Source organism: Arctopsyche grandis, chromosome 13 (assembly GCF_051622035.1).
Source record: "Arctopsyche grandis isolate Sample6627 chromosome 13, ASM5162203v2, whole genome shotgun sequence".
NCBI lineage: Eukaryota > Metazoa > Arthropoda > Insecta > Trichoptera > Hydropsychidae > Arctopsyche > Arctopsyche grandis.
The window spans coordinates 29,101,021-29,117,060 of record NC_135367.1 but is presented as its reverse complement, the minus strand read 5'-3'; the positions used below and the strand labels follow the sequence as shown (position 1 = coordinate 29,117,060).

At 36.1% G+C, this 16,040-nt stretch overlaps 1 protein-coding gene across 2 annotated transcripts in view; it reads right to left on the bottom strand.

Annotated features, from left to right (window-relative positions):
• MTA1-like (metastasis associated 1-like) overlaps positions 1–16,040 on the bottom strand; it is a 54,636-nt gene that overhangs the window by 7,439 nt on the left and 31,157 nt on the right. For both annotated transcript variants that reach the window (XR_013261364.1, XM_077443616.1), the window contains exon 3: positions 7,958–8,065. Coding sequence is in view for 1 of the 2 variants with exons in the window: in XM_077443616.1 (XP_077299742.1) it covers positions 7,958–8,065 (108 nt within the window). In the remaining variant the exon portion in view is untranslated. The remainder of the gene's footprint in view (positions 1–7,957; positions 8,066–16,040) is intronic.

Sequence of the window (16,040 nt, the reverse complement as noted above, 5' to 3'; positions counted from 1 at the left end):
GGGGCATTATGGAATTTAAATAACCAAAAAATCCCCTCATTTGATATGTTAATTGTGATAAAAAGCATGAAAAAAAATGAATACCATTAATATACATACATTTAAAACAAAAACAACAGCGACTCCTTAAATGCGCCGAAGACGAAATTTTTCTAAAAAAAATATTTTTTAAATAAAGTTTTTCTAAAATGGTACAAATTTTAATGCAATACATTTTAATTACATTTCGAAGTATGTACGTATAAAACTAAACCTATTTTTCATAGCTTTCTTAAAGATATCATCTAGAACAGGGTTTTCCAAACTATTTTCCGCGAAAATGCTTTGGTTCTATAGGCTGCGACACATTTAAACAAGTTCTACGTCAAATTGATATGCGAGTGATGGTCAATCGCCACTGATGTTTATGAAGTCAAGAATCTAAGTACATACAAGCGGAGTGTTTGAATAGAAATTGGATACGGAAATAAAAATTGTGGAAAAAGTATTACAATATAACGTGAAAGTAATACAATTTTTAATACAAGAGATGAAATTCACTTTTAATAATTTTGATTGTTTTCCTGCCCTACATATGTAGATGAATGATTTAAATTTTAAAGTAGATGAAAAGCCAGTAGTTTTAAAGTAGATAGATTTTACATCCATTAAATGATTTCTGAGCGAGTTTGTCAGAAGAATACCCCAATATGCCAAAACAAGCTATTTTTGTCTTACTTCCGTTTTCTACATCCTATTTATGCGAAGCAGAATTTTTTTATTATGATGCAATGGTCAAAGTGCAGGAACAGACTCTACGTATCCCCACATATAAGAATTGAACTCACCTTTATTATGCCGAATATCAAGAAGATTTGAGTTTCAAGGACTCAAAATCATCAAAATCGTTAGAAGCTTTTTGTATACTATATTTAAAAATATTTATGAAATAGATAATACGTGTTTTAATAATATTTTATTTTATATTGACCCAACTTAAAAAATAAGCTGTGTTCCGTTAAAATTTCCGGGTTTGTAAAGTTTTCCATTGCAGAGAAAGTTTGGCAAACCCTGATCTAGAGGTATAGTCAATCCCCACTCTGATACTCGACAAAATCATGGCCGCATTGGAGAACCACTGCTGTATACTCGTGCGTTTTATAAAAACAGTCCCGTGTTAAAATTTTTGTCAATAATCTAAAATTTTAGACATTTTTTCGTAACATTATGTAATAATGTCACCCCCTCCCACATTCCACCTCTGCTGCAAAGAGTGACGTAGATAAGAAACCTAAAACCCACCCGCCATTAAAAATTAATCCAGACGTCTCTGTAACTAAATATAACTTAACCTAGCCCCTCCTAGCTACAAAAGCCTAAATCTAAAATTTTAATCATGTACTCGTTTTTTTTAATATCTTAAAACAAGAGTCAGGCGGAAACCAGTCGACACAATCCGAATGTAAAATCATTAACATTTATACATATCAATGTATTTTACGTATTACGTAACAACGACTCGTAAGACGCCACGGAAAAACACGTGTTTAAAATGGATACGAAAATATTGACAAAAAAATGAGAAAAAGGCACATGTATATTATTATTAGTGCTTCCAATCCCGGAAGGTTACTTAAGCACCGGGATTACGGTGCTGGGAATTTCCGATCCCGGGATCCCGGTGCTAGCACCGGGATTTCAAATGTATAAGAAAAAAAGTTCAATTGCTTGTTTTCATATTTAAAAAAAACGTTCAATTGCGTTTTTCAAACTCTTCCGATGTTTCACGCAAAAAATACTCCCATTTTGGCGTACTAATTTTGAGAGTTTGGCTACATTCTTCAAATTTTCGGTTCGTATCCATAAATTTCTAATATTAAATAAAACACAACCGAAAATGTAATTAAATAAAGTAAAAATCATCGCTTTGATTCATTGATTCGTTTTTTACAAATAGTTTTTACCATCTAGTAATTATTCATCGAAACAATCCACCTAATATAAAAAGAAACTCCAATTACATTTACTTTATGTAAAAAATTCGGATGTCACCACCCTACGACTTTATCTATGTATGTATTTGAGGAATATAAGGATAAAAAAAATTCGATAATTGAACATATGTATGTATGCACATACACGTTCACACGTACCGGCTAAGAGCATTTTCAATACAAATTGAACACAAATGTAGGAAAACTTACACAAGACTAAAGTTCTACTTACGAATTTCGCCCAAAACCTTATCAACTCTACGTTAGTACAAAAAGAATACAAATATAAATGTTCGGCTAAATATGTTCAGGGCGTGGAAAGAATCGTTGTCACAACATTTTTGACTTCTAAGAGGAAAAAAATCCCGATTCCGGTTTATTATATTAAATGATTTTTTTTTATTTTCATCCCATTTATACAATTATACTTGAATTTTTACGTGAAGAGCACACATGTCAAAGGGGTCGAAAAAAATAGTGGAAGAAAAAATTGAACAAGAGTATACTGCCACTTCTGGTTGACGGATGCTTACCTTTTATACATAACTTGGTAAAATTTCAATTCAATAAATAAAGGATTTCTTAGAAAAACATAAAAAAAAGTACTACTTTCGGTTTAGGAAAAAATATTGGGGTATAATATTAATAATTTCTATTACAAGTAAGAAATTTCAGTCCGATTTGATGAGTGGTTTGGGAGATCATTTAATTCAAAAACTTAAAAAGAAAGAGGACACCCACATATAAGGGGAGGTACCATTTCCGGTCAACCTAAAAATTTGAAAAAAAATTACGGTGTATCGATAAAAATTTCAGTAATCAATACTAAGTTTCAGTTCGAAGTGTTCGAAATATCTCCAAACAATGACACACGATAAACAAACAGACACTCACACAGAAACACACTTTTTTTTTAGATCACGAAAACGTGATCAGTGGTCGATTCTGAGTTCGAATCAGTTAAAATATGCTTCAAATATCATTGCGGTTGAGCACAATATCTGCGACACAATACAGGTTCATATCATTTCGTGGAAACGGCAAGCCGGCGTCGAAACGGGTGGCAAACAAATGGATGTTTTATGTTTTTTTTTCGATATTATTTTTGTAAAAATAATATTTTTAAAGAAATTTCTGCCAACACCATAATCCCGGTATTCAGACTAGTTTCAGCACCGGGATTCACGGTACCAGAAAACATCGGGATCCCGGGATTGGAAGCCTTAAGAGGGCTGTATACCCGAAACCTTAATTATGTTGCCGTTCCTTTCTTCGATATATATATTGAGTGAATGCGACAATATATATCAATATATATATTGAGTGAATGTGACAGTTTCGCTTCGACCAGATAATACGTATTTTAAATCGACAAAATTGAGGTTTCGTATTCTCCTATTTTCTCCTCCAAAACTGGACCAATTTTTAAAAAAAAAATCATCATCGGTATGAGAAAGATATTGTCTGTGCAACTATGCGCGTATTTTTTTTTTAATCGACCGTTAAATAAGCACGCTGGACTCTTTTCGTGGGTGTAAAAAAGAGGCGATTTTATAGATCTTTGGCGGCTCCTAGCTCATATAAAAAATAACTAATCAAAAAATAAAACGATAGATGCATCCCAATGGTGGATATCCATAGCATATTAAAAAATAATTTCTCTAGTGCCATAATTGAGGAAGGGAGAAGTCTAATACGTTTGTATGGACAAGGCGCTGGTGTCCAGCCCTCTTAATTATTATAGATGCGTATGTAAGAGCTAGCTTTCGACCTTTATGAGTTTTCTTCTCTAGAAACGTGATAAAATGAAAAACAACGTATCACATTTTGTCCCAGTTTATAAACGGTAATAAGTCTCAAAAGTCAACGAGCTGCACACTAATTATATTCAAAACACGTCGAACTGTTTTCAAGACAAAAATACGGAAAACCATATGATCGTTAAATTTTTGCCAACTCAGCACCACATAAGGGTTCCCATTCGAGACGTCAACTGCACTACTCGAAACTACATCAAATTTTAGGGGAAGAATATACACAATTTTTTATAGTCTTCGGAAGAACATTAAGCGTTTGGAAGCGTTCAAAATGCCTGGACTTCAATATCAAAAAATTCAATTCAAAATCAATTAATATGAAAAAAAAAATTGAACTTTCAGTATGAAAGCCAAACATATTAAAAAAAATATCAAATGAGTCCAAAACGAATTTGTGCTGCTTTTTAAGATAAGACAGAAAAATTATCAGGTGTAAAAACTACGCACGCCACAGTTCAGGATTTTTTTTGCAGAAATGAAAATAGCATAGTTGCTGATTATTTTATTTTCATTGTTTTGTATTGCTATGTAAACTATGGAATAAACAAATAGTTTCGTGCATTATCATAATATACGCCATTAACGGGACCTTTCCTATAACTCTTGACAAAATATTGCAAACTGACAGGCAGTAGCCAAATGATTTAAGATATGTCGATACATAATTCTAATGATAAATCACTACGAAAGATTACCTAACTATCACTCGAACCGATTTTCATAGTTGTTTCTCAGTGGCGGAGCAACTTGTATTTTTGCTTTTTTTTCCGCAAGACCGATACAATTAATTTGTCGTGTATGAAATGAAATATTCACAAAATAGTATAATGGTAAACAATTAATATAACGTTCTAGCTTTACTACGGGTCGGTCTATTTGACAAAGTATTCTCAAAAACGAAGTTAAGAGCTTTCGTAATGCGTCACTCTACGGCAGGGATTCCCAAACTTTTTATACAATGGAACGCTTATTTTTAAAGATGGGTAAATATAAAATAAAATATCTTATTAAAACACTTATTATCTATTTCATAAATATTTTAAAATATAGTAAACAAAACGACTAATGATTTTATAGTCCCTGAATCGCAAATCTTCTTGATATCAGGCACTAAAGGGGGGTTCAATTTTTATATGTGGGGTAGCGTCTGAGTTTGTTCCCGCACTTTGACCGTTGCAGCATAATAAAAAAATTCTGCTTCGCATAAATAGGATGTAGAAAACGGAAGTTTGATAAAAAAAAAATAGTTTGTTTTGCCATATTGGGGTGGGAAGTCTTCATACAAACTCGCTCAGAAATCATTTTATGGCTTTAAAATTTAAGTCATTCATCTATGTAAAGCAGGAAAACAATCAAAATTATTAGAATCAACTGATAAAATCCAAAATTGAATTTTATCCCTTGTATTACTTTCACCTTATATTGTAATACTTTGTATTTCCATATCCAATTTCTATTCGAACTCTCCGCCTGTATATGCTTAGATTCTTGACTTTATAAACATCAGTGGAGATTTTTCATCACTCGCCTTTCAATTTGAGGTAGTATTTCAATTTGAAGTTGTTTAAATGTGTTGCAGCCTATAAAATCATAACAATTTTGGAGGAACACCTATCCAGGTTCCGTGGAAAACCAGTGTTCCGCGGAACATAGTTGGGGAAACCCTGTTCTAGATTATATCTTTAAGTTTGGGAAACCCTGCGCTACGGCAAATTTCTTAGGGAAAAAACACAGCGATGCACATGGTTTTTTTTTTTTTGATACTTTTGAACATGCGAAAAAAATGAGCCTTGTATATTCATGGGACCCATTGGACCAAAAATGACCCTCTTGAGTGTTTTCGGTAAAAATTTATCCTCGCTTGACAGTGATCGATAACAGTGTATCCCATATTTGAATAAATGTAGGATACCACCCAAGGCGGGGAGCCATGCACACGACGTGCCGTTCTTCCCTGTGTGATTTCGCCCTTAGGCAGGGATTTATCGGCAGACTCGTCTGCCAATTAAAATCTTCACTCTTGCTCTACATATGTAGATAGCCTTGGACTTAAGGCGAATTAAAAAGCGACAATTTTTCATATCACGACTAGGTACTGCTAACAAATGTATTTGTCTCCAATTTAAATCGACCAACTAGGAGAGTGTCACCATACATACAGAAAGAAGGATTCGCATGGTGAACTTTTCAATATACGAGCTAACACTAGATCGACGAAGCAGTGTTTAGGATTAGGCTAAGCCGACACACGAGGAGTCAACCACGTTCTCGGAGTCTAGCCCCAGAAGATGCAGAGGAATGGGGGGTCACAGCAGAAGCAGCAGACGGCGGGGCGCCTCGACAGCCTCCGGGGGCGCCGGTTGACCGGGGGGCGCGCATCTAATTACCGTCGACTGCGACACGGCCCTACCCCACCCCTCCCTCCGCCCAGTGCGGGCTAGGTGCGGGACCCGTGTGGCCCACACGGGGTGGGTATGGTTTTTCTACTCGGGCATCCTTTGCCTGCTTATTGATCCAGTCAAATGTGAGGGGGGAGGGGGGGAGAGAGTGGGGTGGGTCGGGCGGGAGGGGTATTCTGACGGTGGGTGGGCGGGAGGGTGGCGCGGGCCCAGCGGGGGGTGTGAGGGGTGGGGGTAGGGCACGAGTTGGCGGGGGATACCACGTCCAAATAAATCTGTCCGCCGTGACGCCCGTACCACGCGCTCCCATATTGCCCCCTCCCCCTTGGGTGTCCCTGTCCACCCCCCCCCCCCCTCCATCTCCCAGCCCACCCTCCTCCCAGGGGGCCGCGACCCACCCCCTCCGCCCGCTCATTCAAAAAGCCCCACATGCGCCATAGTGCCAGATGAAAACATAGGAAATGGATACACGAGGCGGGATAGCGCCGGTGTCGCCACTAAGGTGTGGCTGCTGAAGCAGACGATGCTCGACGCAAATTTGCAAAAAAAAAAAATCCGAACACCCTCTTCTGAAACTCCCAACAAAGCTTCGAAAGCGTTTCTACGTTTCATATCAATCAACGTATGATTAATTGGAACGAGTCGAGTTAAATAAATTGCCCCTAAGCAGTACATACAAGGTGTAAATTGTGAAAAAATCTAATTAAGAAATAAATTATTAAGTTTCGACGTACTTCGAAGAACGACGACCTTTTGCTTTTGAGTGAATTGAAGAATATGTCCATGAATTAAAAAAAAAATGCAACAGTAGTTCAAAGTCACACATGCCAAAAATGCATATCATCCAAAGAACGGCGAGATAATGTATTATCTTCTCAGGAAGCCCATCATATGCTTTCACTTACAAAATTTATCTTATTGCAAACTGATAAAAGATCGAAAAAAGTCATTAATTATACAAAAATACGATTTCTGTTTAGACTTAAACTAATTGACCGAAAGACATAATCATCATCTCCTTCATTTGACTTTTCTAAATTTACACCGGTTTTATATTCATAATTCAAATAATAGCGGGACCAGCTTTGAAAACAACTATTATAAATCGCCTTTTGGTGGATCCGATACACACCTTAAAGACTGATCGAACTTTCCCTGATCCCTGATTTCACATTCGCGCCAAAAAGTCCTCGACGCATGAACAAACTGTAAACAACAACCAATAAGGTGTCGCGATCCATCGACCAATGATTTCTACGCGCTGAAAGTACACGCTGTGTATAAATATTCGGCGGATCTGTTCCATGCTTCATTCAGAGTTGGATCGTCGACGGAACAACAATAAACTACCCTACCACTACTAATGCATCTTTCATTCCGGTCTCGGAAACCCTTATATACGTCGTCGCTACGATATTTTCCACAAAATGTATGTAAAACATAAAACGGGCTTAAGTATCAATTGAAAAAAAATATTTTTTCAGTCCAGTACTCGTACCTTTTCAATACTACTACAATCCCTATCCGGTGCTAGTCATCAATGTTACTGGTGTCTTTTTTCTACATATAGTACGTTGCATAAGTGCAAGATGTTTGTCTCGAGGCGAAACACTACAGTAGAAAAAAAGGTTCGAGAAATTCTACCGTAGGTGACAAGAACGGAAAACACTAGACCGGAATCCATTCCGAAGACAGATTCAAACCCGTAAAATGGCACCGGAAACTAAAGGGGTACTCATGAACAGAACGAATCATTAAGACGGCTCACCGATGGCGGGGTCCAGAACTGCTTGAGCGGCCTGCTCTTCACCGACGGGAGTCTTCAGCCACATCTTCTTCAACTTCATGGCGATTGGCGAGTCCTCGGATTGTGCCACTGAAAAAAAAAAAAAAAAAAAAAAAATTAGATACAAAGAGTATTTGTTAATAGACACATACAAAGCGATAGGATAGCGGATGACGGGTAATTAAAACGCCATGAGAAAACGGGTATTGGAGGTGGTTGAAACGCGGCCATTGTCCAAAAGCTGTCCGCACACACAAACACACGTGTTTGTACGTGTGTGTGTACCTAAACTCGTGTTATTGGAAGCGTGGCGGGCATAATTAGACAACTATGTATTATAATCGTGAGGGGGGCCGAGGCGAGATCCTTCAAATGTACAATGTTCGTACACATGTGTGGTTATAAGAATGATTTTTGAACCGTTAGCGGATTGTTTGTACTGCATTGTGAGAAATCGTTCAGATTAGATGTTGCACTTATGATTTATGATCAAAGTCGAACGGGGTGGTTCTCAAATTTGACAGAAATTTACAAAAGTAAAACTTGTTGTTTTCATTTATTACATTCTACAACAAAAATAGATACAGGAAGTCGGGTAAAAGAGACGACCATAATAATATTTTTTTTCCCGACATCATTATTTTGCTATTAAAAGGTTTCCCCAAAGAGACACGTGTGGTTTTAAACATTTATAAATTTTGGTTGGTTTGTCAATTTAGTGACGAACCGTTTCAACAATGAAATCAGTTAAATTGAAAAAACTCTCGATAGAAAACGATTGACTTGGAGTCACAAATATCCAAGTCTGATCAACAGCACTGCAGAATTACTCTGAATAAACTCTTTTCAATCGAGGTCAAGCCCGGACTCCCTGGAACTCGGGACTTCTCAGTGGTAAGTCACATTGCGATCGCCCAAGACAATTTTTGCCATGAAAATCGCAAATACGGAATGTTTGGCAATAGATTTCTCGTTAGTATGATATTATTTAGTATGATATAGTTAGACTTTTCGGCTGTCAGATGTTCCGTTATAGAGATTTTAGTGACTTTTGGGCGAGCGTTTTATGACCAATAATCACCAAACCGAGCTATACTACCCCTGGTTGGGAATTGCTGTCGTATGGTATATTCTGTATATCAAAATCATTGTCAATTCTTTTCATTCCTGAAGGCACAGGAAAACTATTGGAGATTGAAATTAAATTACTAAAGGAGATTAAAAATTTCAAAAACAGTTCAAATACGATAAAAAAACGAAATCGAGTATGCATTTAAAAAAAATGAATCGCAGCTTTGAGTTAACATATTAACTTATTGATCATAATCAGAGATCAGCGGACAATTTTCTTTTGCCCACAAAAAATGGTTCATTATTGTCAACCTTTTTTTTGCTATCTTGCTTTGTAGGACCATAGTAATTGACAATAGTGAACCATTTTTTGTGGGCAAAAGAAATTTGTCTGCAACTCTCTGGTGATGATCTTGTCTAATAATGCGACATCATCGCCAACAAAGTGGCTCTATGTCAACATTGGAAAAAAAATGCTTATTTAAAAGTCGGAACTATTGTTTTTATTGGAGTCGTCATAAACATCAGAACTACTATACAAAGTGGGCGCAAAGTTTGGAATAGAAGTCGAAGGCGAAGTCGGGGGTCGTAATTGGATTTGGAGTCGAATTCAGAGTTAGACGACTAAGCGACTCTACATTCAATCCTAACCAGGATTTAGCGACGATTTACCAAAGCTCGATCTTGAATAAAAATCACTAACTCCAATACTCTACACATAACATGCATACATTATTTTTACGAAAAAAAAATCGATTTTAAATTAGATTTTACGAAATATTTGAACACAAAAACCACGAATAAAATCGAATAATAAAAAGGCGTCTAGACAAAATCCAGAATCACTGATCATTAATATGATATTGAAATACGTACGCATATAAATATTTTAAGATTTTAAATATTCTATCTCGTAGTAATTTTTTGAGTGCAACAGTAAATTTTACCATGAAAAAATCACGAATCGGCGTTTTTACACTGTCGAGCAAGTCCAATTTGGCAAATACGACGAACTAACCGTTCATATTGATTATTAACGATTCGATAGGATATTCCGTAAATACAAACAACACTCGATAGAGAGGACACGTCGGAGACAAACAATAAAAACTTAATTCCCCCATTTCACAAAGCTCGTTCCCCGCTTACAGGAAACAATGAGCCCAGACTCCAGGACCAGCAGCATTATATTATATTATTACATACAAACATATAAATAAAGAGGTTGTAAAGATAACGCGACGAATTCCGCTTTGTACGTAGGAACAATTATATCATACATCTATACATATATTGTAGTACGTAGTTGTATGAGGGGATGTGTATGTGTTCCCGCGTCGGTTACCACCGTTTGGTATATGCATACATGTAATGTGTTAAAACGTGCATAAATTAATTGAGAATTGTAAAAATTAAAGAGCATTTTTTTTTTGCCAATAAACCGAGTGTGACCGATGCTAGGTGTTATCAGGCCTGTCTACTACTCGGATTCGATTTAAAAAAAAAATCTTTTCATTGGGTTAATTTTCGAATATCTCTGCAGTACTAATACATATGTACACCGGCAGTCACATAAAACGGAACGCTTGTGAATTTTACGACTTCGAGGCCATTAAAGGATTATCCCTTTATGTGTAGGGTTTTTAACGACCAAATATTCTAAATATGATTGTTTTCTAAGATTTGAGTTCAGTTTAGTGTGGGTTTTCAAGGAGAAAGCATCAAATTCGAATTTTAACACGTCAACATGAAAAAACGAGCTCAGTTATCATTGCAGAAGAGTGTAAAAATCGCGACATTGGCGAGTTCAGGATTTTCCTTTCGGTCAATTTCCAAGAAAATGGGATGTTCTATATCGACTGTTTCGAGATTACTGGAAAAAAAAAAGATAATCTGGAAGTTTTGATCGTAAGAAGGGGACCGGACTGAAAAGATGCACATCGGAGAGGCAAGACCGTGTAATAACCAGATTATCTTTACAGCAGCGATTCAAAACTGCTGTAGAATTAAGAACAGATGCATCTTCACAATTTTCCATGGAAATCAGCGACTCAACAGTAAGAAGGCGACTCAGAGAAGCTGGACTGTACGGTCGGAAAGCTGCAAAAAACCCATTACTAACCAAGAGAATGAAAAACAATCGATTGGAATGGGCGAAAGCACATGAAAATTGGAGTCCATCAGATTGCCAACGAGTGATACTTTCCGACGAATCAAAGTTTAACCTCTATAGTCCTGATGGTTTTCCGTATGTCCGAAGGAAAGTTGGCGAAAGGTATAATGAAAATTGTACCCTTAAAACTGTTAAGGATCTTCCAAGTCAAATGGTCTGGGGATGCTTTTCGTACCATAACATTGGACAATTGGAGTTTCTACAAGGTGCCATCGATGGAAAAAAATATAAAAAAATTTTAGAAGAAAGCTTTGTCCCATCGATGGAAAACCACCTTTCATATTCCGATGATATAATTTTTCAAGATGACTCTGCCCCTTGTCATCGAGCTAAATTGGTGAGTATTCATTTTATTTGATAGCATTGAATATAAATTATAAAATTTCAATCAAAAAACTGAATTTTTTTTTTTACTTTTTTTTAAGTTCGGGACTATTTACAAGAAATGGGTGTAAAGACACTACCATGACCTGGCAATAGTCCCGATTTAAATCCAATCGAAAATTTATGGATGTGTATCAAGTACAGGATAAGGAAGAACAATGTTTCTACTCTTAAATCGTTGAAAGAAATAATAGAAAAGATATGGTACGAAGACCTCCCAATCGAAAATTTAAAAACTTTAGTAGATTCTATGCCAAACCGAATAAAATAAGTTATAAAATCGAAAGGAGCCGCTACAAAATATTAATTTCTTTTTTATAAGTTGTAAATAATAATATGTGACTGTAATAAAATTAAAAATGTATATGTATAGTGCTATTTTCATTTCAAATTTCATTTAACCGTGAAGTCAACGCACGGTCGTAAAATCTGCCCTCCATTAAATTTCTCCCCAACTCATCTTTATCACCTTTTATTTTCACGTTTGGTGTTACACGAATGCACTATGATACAACCTATCATTTAAATGACTTTCAGTTTTGGTTTTATATAAGATTACCGAAATTTCACGCAAAAACATGTTTCGCTTAAGCGTTCCGTTTTATGTGACTGCTGCTGTATATAGTGAGCTGATGCAATATTTTTTTTTTATTTCTTACATGAAACTAATAGAGAGTACGAATTTGTCAAATATCAGGCCTCTCCTCAATTTTATGTAATAACGAGAAAAAGACAAATATAAACAACGTGTCTCAGTCTTCTATACATATTGTATGTAGGTAGTCACTTTTCGTTAGTAGTTAAATTATATTATACATTATTAAGTAAAGAAATAAATGGGATTTAAGCCCAAAATTGGAGTCGTTGATTATTTAACGACTTCGACTACAGACTTGCTGCTATGTGGTTTTGTTTAAAATCGCTAAGAATCAGTTTGTACACACATGTAATAAATAGCTCAAATACATAGCGTAAAATGTGTATGAAAATATTTAATATTTACAGTTTAATTTATGAAAATTTAATATCTAGAAATTTTGAGTGGTCCACTTGAGACGAAAAATTTGTTCAACCGGTATAAAATTAATTCAAATTTCGTGTACAGGATTCAGATTATTTCAACATTTTAAGCCCCCCAAATTAAAACCGTTTAATTAATAACATGGACTACGACTTAAATTTATGTAAGAAAATTTTTGGCAGACATTACAAATTTGTCGACCATAGTGTTTTTTCATAGATTAGCAATTTGTAGGCAGACTTAATGCCAATAGATAAGATTTTGTTGACAGCAAAATATTTTTTATTACATATTTTATAGCGATTTTTTTATGTAAGCAAAACAAACAGTCTTCAAAAACAAATTCAGAAGATTCGGTTATTGTGAGATCTGCAAACTTACAAGAGAAAAATGTACCGACAAATCATACATCTTCAATCCAAATTTAGTAGTCTATCATGAGTAGTCACCGGACCCAGAAGGTGCCGCGTATTGTTCAAAGGTTGTAAATGCATTGTTAAAGGTTTGCCGAACCTTTTTTACAAAGGATTTCCAACAATGGAACAATGGATAGCACTGTAACTATCCTACCTCTAATCATGAGTAACTGTCGGCGAGTCGCGGATGCTTTTGCAAAAAAAAAAGAGTAAAATAGCATAGTTTTTCTAAGAAATTAACAATATTTTAACCAATTTTTATGCGAAAATGATCCATCCACCGCCAAAAACTAACCACGAGCGAAGATCGGCGTTGGGACGATGCTTTTCGCGCAAGAGAGCAAAAAGCCATGTTTTTTTCTCTTTGTTAACTAATGTAGGGGTTTATTGTTATTTGAAGAGCACCAAGTCAACGCCTTAGGGCAAAAACACACAGCGATGCACGTGGTTATTTTTAGATACTTTTTAACATGCGAAAAAAAATGTGCCTTGCACATATTCATGGAATGCACAGCACGCCCCGCTTCAAAATGACCGCCTGGACTGTTTTTGGTAAAATTTTATCCTTGCTTGATTGAAAACGGTGTATCCCATATTTGAAGAAATTTAGGAGAACTCGTCGACGTTCCACGTGCCGTGCCGTGTGTTTTCGCCCTTAGTCTAGCCATGAGATTTACGACACAAAAAAGAAACATTTCAGACGTTGGTATATATTTATCTGAATACAATCCGAATCTGGATACACACAATACTTACTCATATCTAGATGTATATACGGACAAAGAAACGTTAAAACAAGAGACGAAACCTTAAAACCCTATTCCCGAAAAGTAAACAGAAATCTATCATCCCAGACGTAGAGACAGACACTCGGACGAAAATGAAAAAGTAGCTAGATTCCAAAGGGCCAAAACTACCGTCTGCCAAGCCGACAGAGAGCAGGTACTTGAACGCGTAAATTTATATCGATCGGTCATCCAAATTACGGACACACACGCGTAGGTAGTACACAGCCCTACACACACACACACACACATTCATAGGTACATTACGTTTACGTCTGTCGCTAAAATTGGCGAACGGATTACCAGCTGGCAACAAATACTCAGAGAGAGAGAACTAGCCAGAGCCTCTGGGAGGGGATGGGGGAGTGTAAGGATGAGGAGTGAGAGACATCCTGGGGGAGAGAGAGAGAGCCACCAGGATTAACCTTTCCTTCGAAATACACACACACACACACACACACCGCAAAACGGGGAAGCTGCGAGAGCAAAACGCGTATCGCAACGGGCGTGTGTTTTTGCCCGTTTCGGTTAAGTTATTTATTTACGAATCGATGGCAAAGCGAAAACGAATACGAATACATACTCGCAGAGGTGTACTTTACTATACAGAGTGTGGAGTGAAAAAAAATTTTGAGACCGCTTGGTCATTAACCCCGCATTGTGTTTGTGGCATTTGCTACGTTGAACTCTACAATTGCAATAAATTTTACAGTTATACATACATATATATTTATATATATATACGGACCGGTGAAATAGAAAGATAGTGCCTATAGATAGACGTCTACCATCACTACTACCAATACATCTCAAAAGTGGTGTTTAGTAAAACAATGACCGATTCAAATGAGCGAACGAACGATCGATCGCTGTACGTATGTATGCATGTATATTGCTCGTGGACAAAGGAGCGATTTTAAGACATTCGGTTCTATTTTTGATTGTGTAAGTAAATATAATATTACATACAGTGAAGAAATGGCGTGTGTTGCAAATGGCGTGTCTTGAAAAGGTAAATGCGAGCGTTTTGTCGAAGTCGATGTGGTCACTTGGTGCACTGCGATTTACACAAAAGTGGATATGTCAAAATGCGATAAAAATCATCCTTAGATGGGTGTACGTATTTAAAATTTGTTTTATTTGGAAAACCGCAAACTGAGGTTTCGCTATCACATTGTTGCTTGAATGTGAACGTATTTTGGAAATTGTTCGCATTCGTTCAAAACTTATCGATCGGTCGGATGTGATGTTTGTATGAAGTGTGATTACATGTCGTTTGGGTCTAAAAAGGCAACACTCTTTTTGCTTTCTGACCCATCGATAGATGTTAAAATAGTGGAATTAGGACAATAATCGACAGCCTCAGCAGCTTATCCGGCAGTGAATATGTTTAAAGAGTACCTGCAGAATTCAAATTCAAGAAGAAATATTACTTCTATTGAATTTCTATAAAATGCAAATCAATCTATGAAGATGGGGAGCTTTTTCATCTCCACCATACATAAACCCGATTTGGATCCGAACTATCTGACTTATGTTGTTGATGCGATGATTCCTTTCTAAATCGTTTTATTACTTTCTATGATTTCCAAACACCAATAGAAAAAAAAATCAGCGTAATAATACTTTTTACATACATGGTACAATTATATTGCAAATCATAGTGAAATTTCATTTTGATGGAGTTTGGGTGCCCGGTGTTCCTTGATCGAGATTGTAGTGACGTGCGCGAGATCGCTTTTTGCGTAATAATCACCGAACCAATGTTTACAATACATCTTATATCTACTTACTATATTATTTTAATGTTAGTGTACAGCATAATAGGAAAAATAGCTCAAAAACCTATTTACAATTCTTCTAAATGCTCAATAGACGTTTTATACATAATATTAACTATAGAATCTCTAAAAATCGACGATCTAAAGCAGATAGTGTTTATACCTGAAGGATATTATTTCGACGGAATCAGAATCATAGAAATTGTACGGATATTAAACATTTTTTTATATTAACCTTATAATCATTCAATAGTATATTTGCACATTGTATAAATAACGTACGTTTCGCAAATTTTGGGCGAGAATAAATCAATATCGAATGTTACATTTCGATATCTCGAAATTCCAAAATTAACCAATCGTCACACATGTTTGGTAACGAGTGTTACGCAAATAGAAAGAAAAAAAAAATCGGAATCGTATTTTTCAAACGA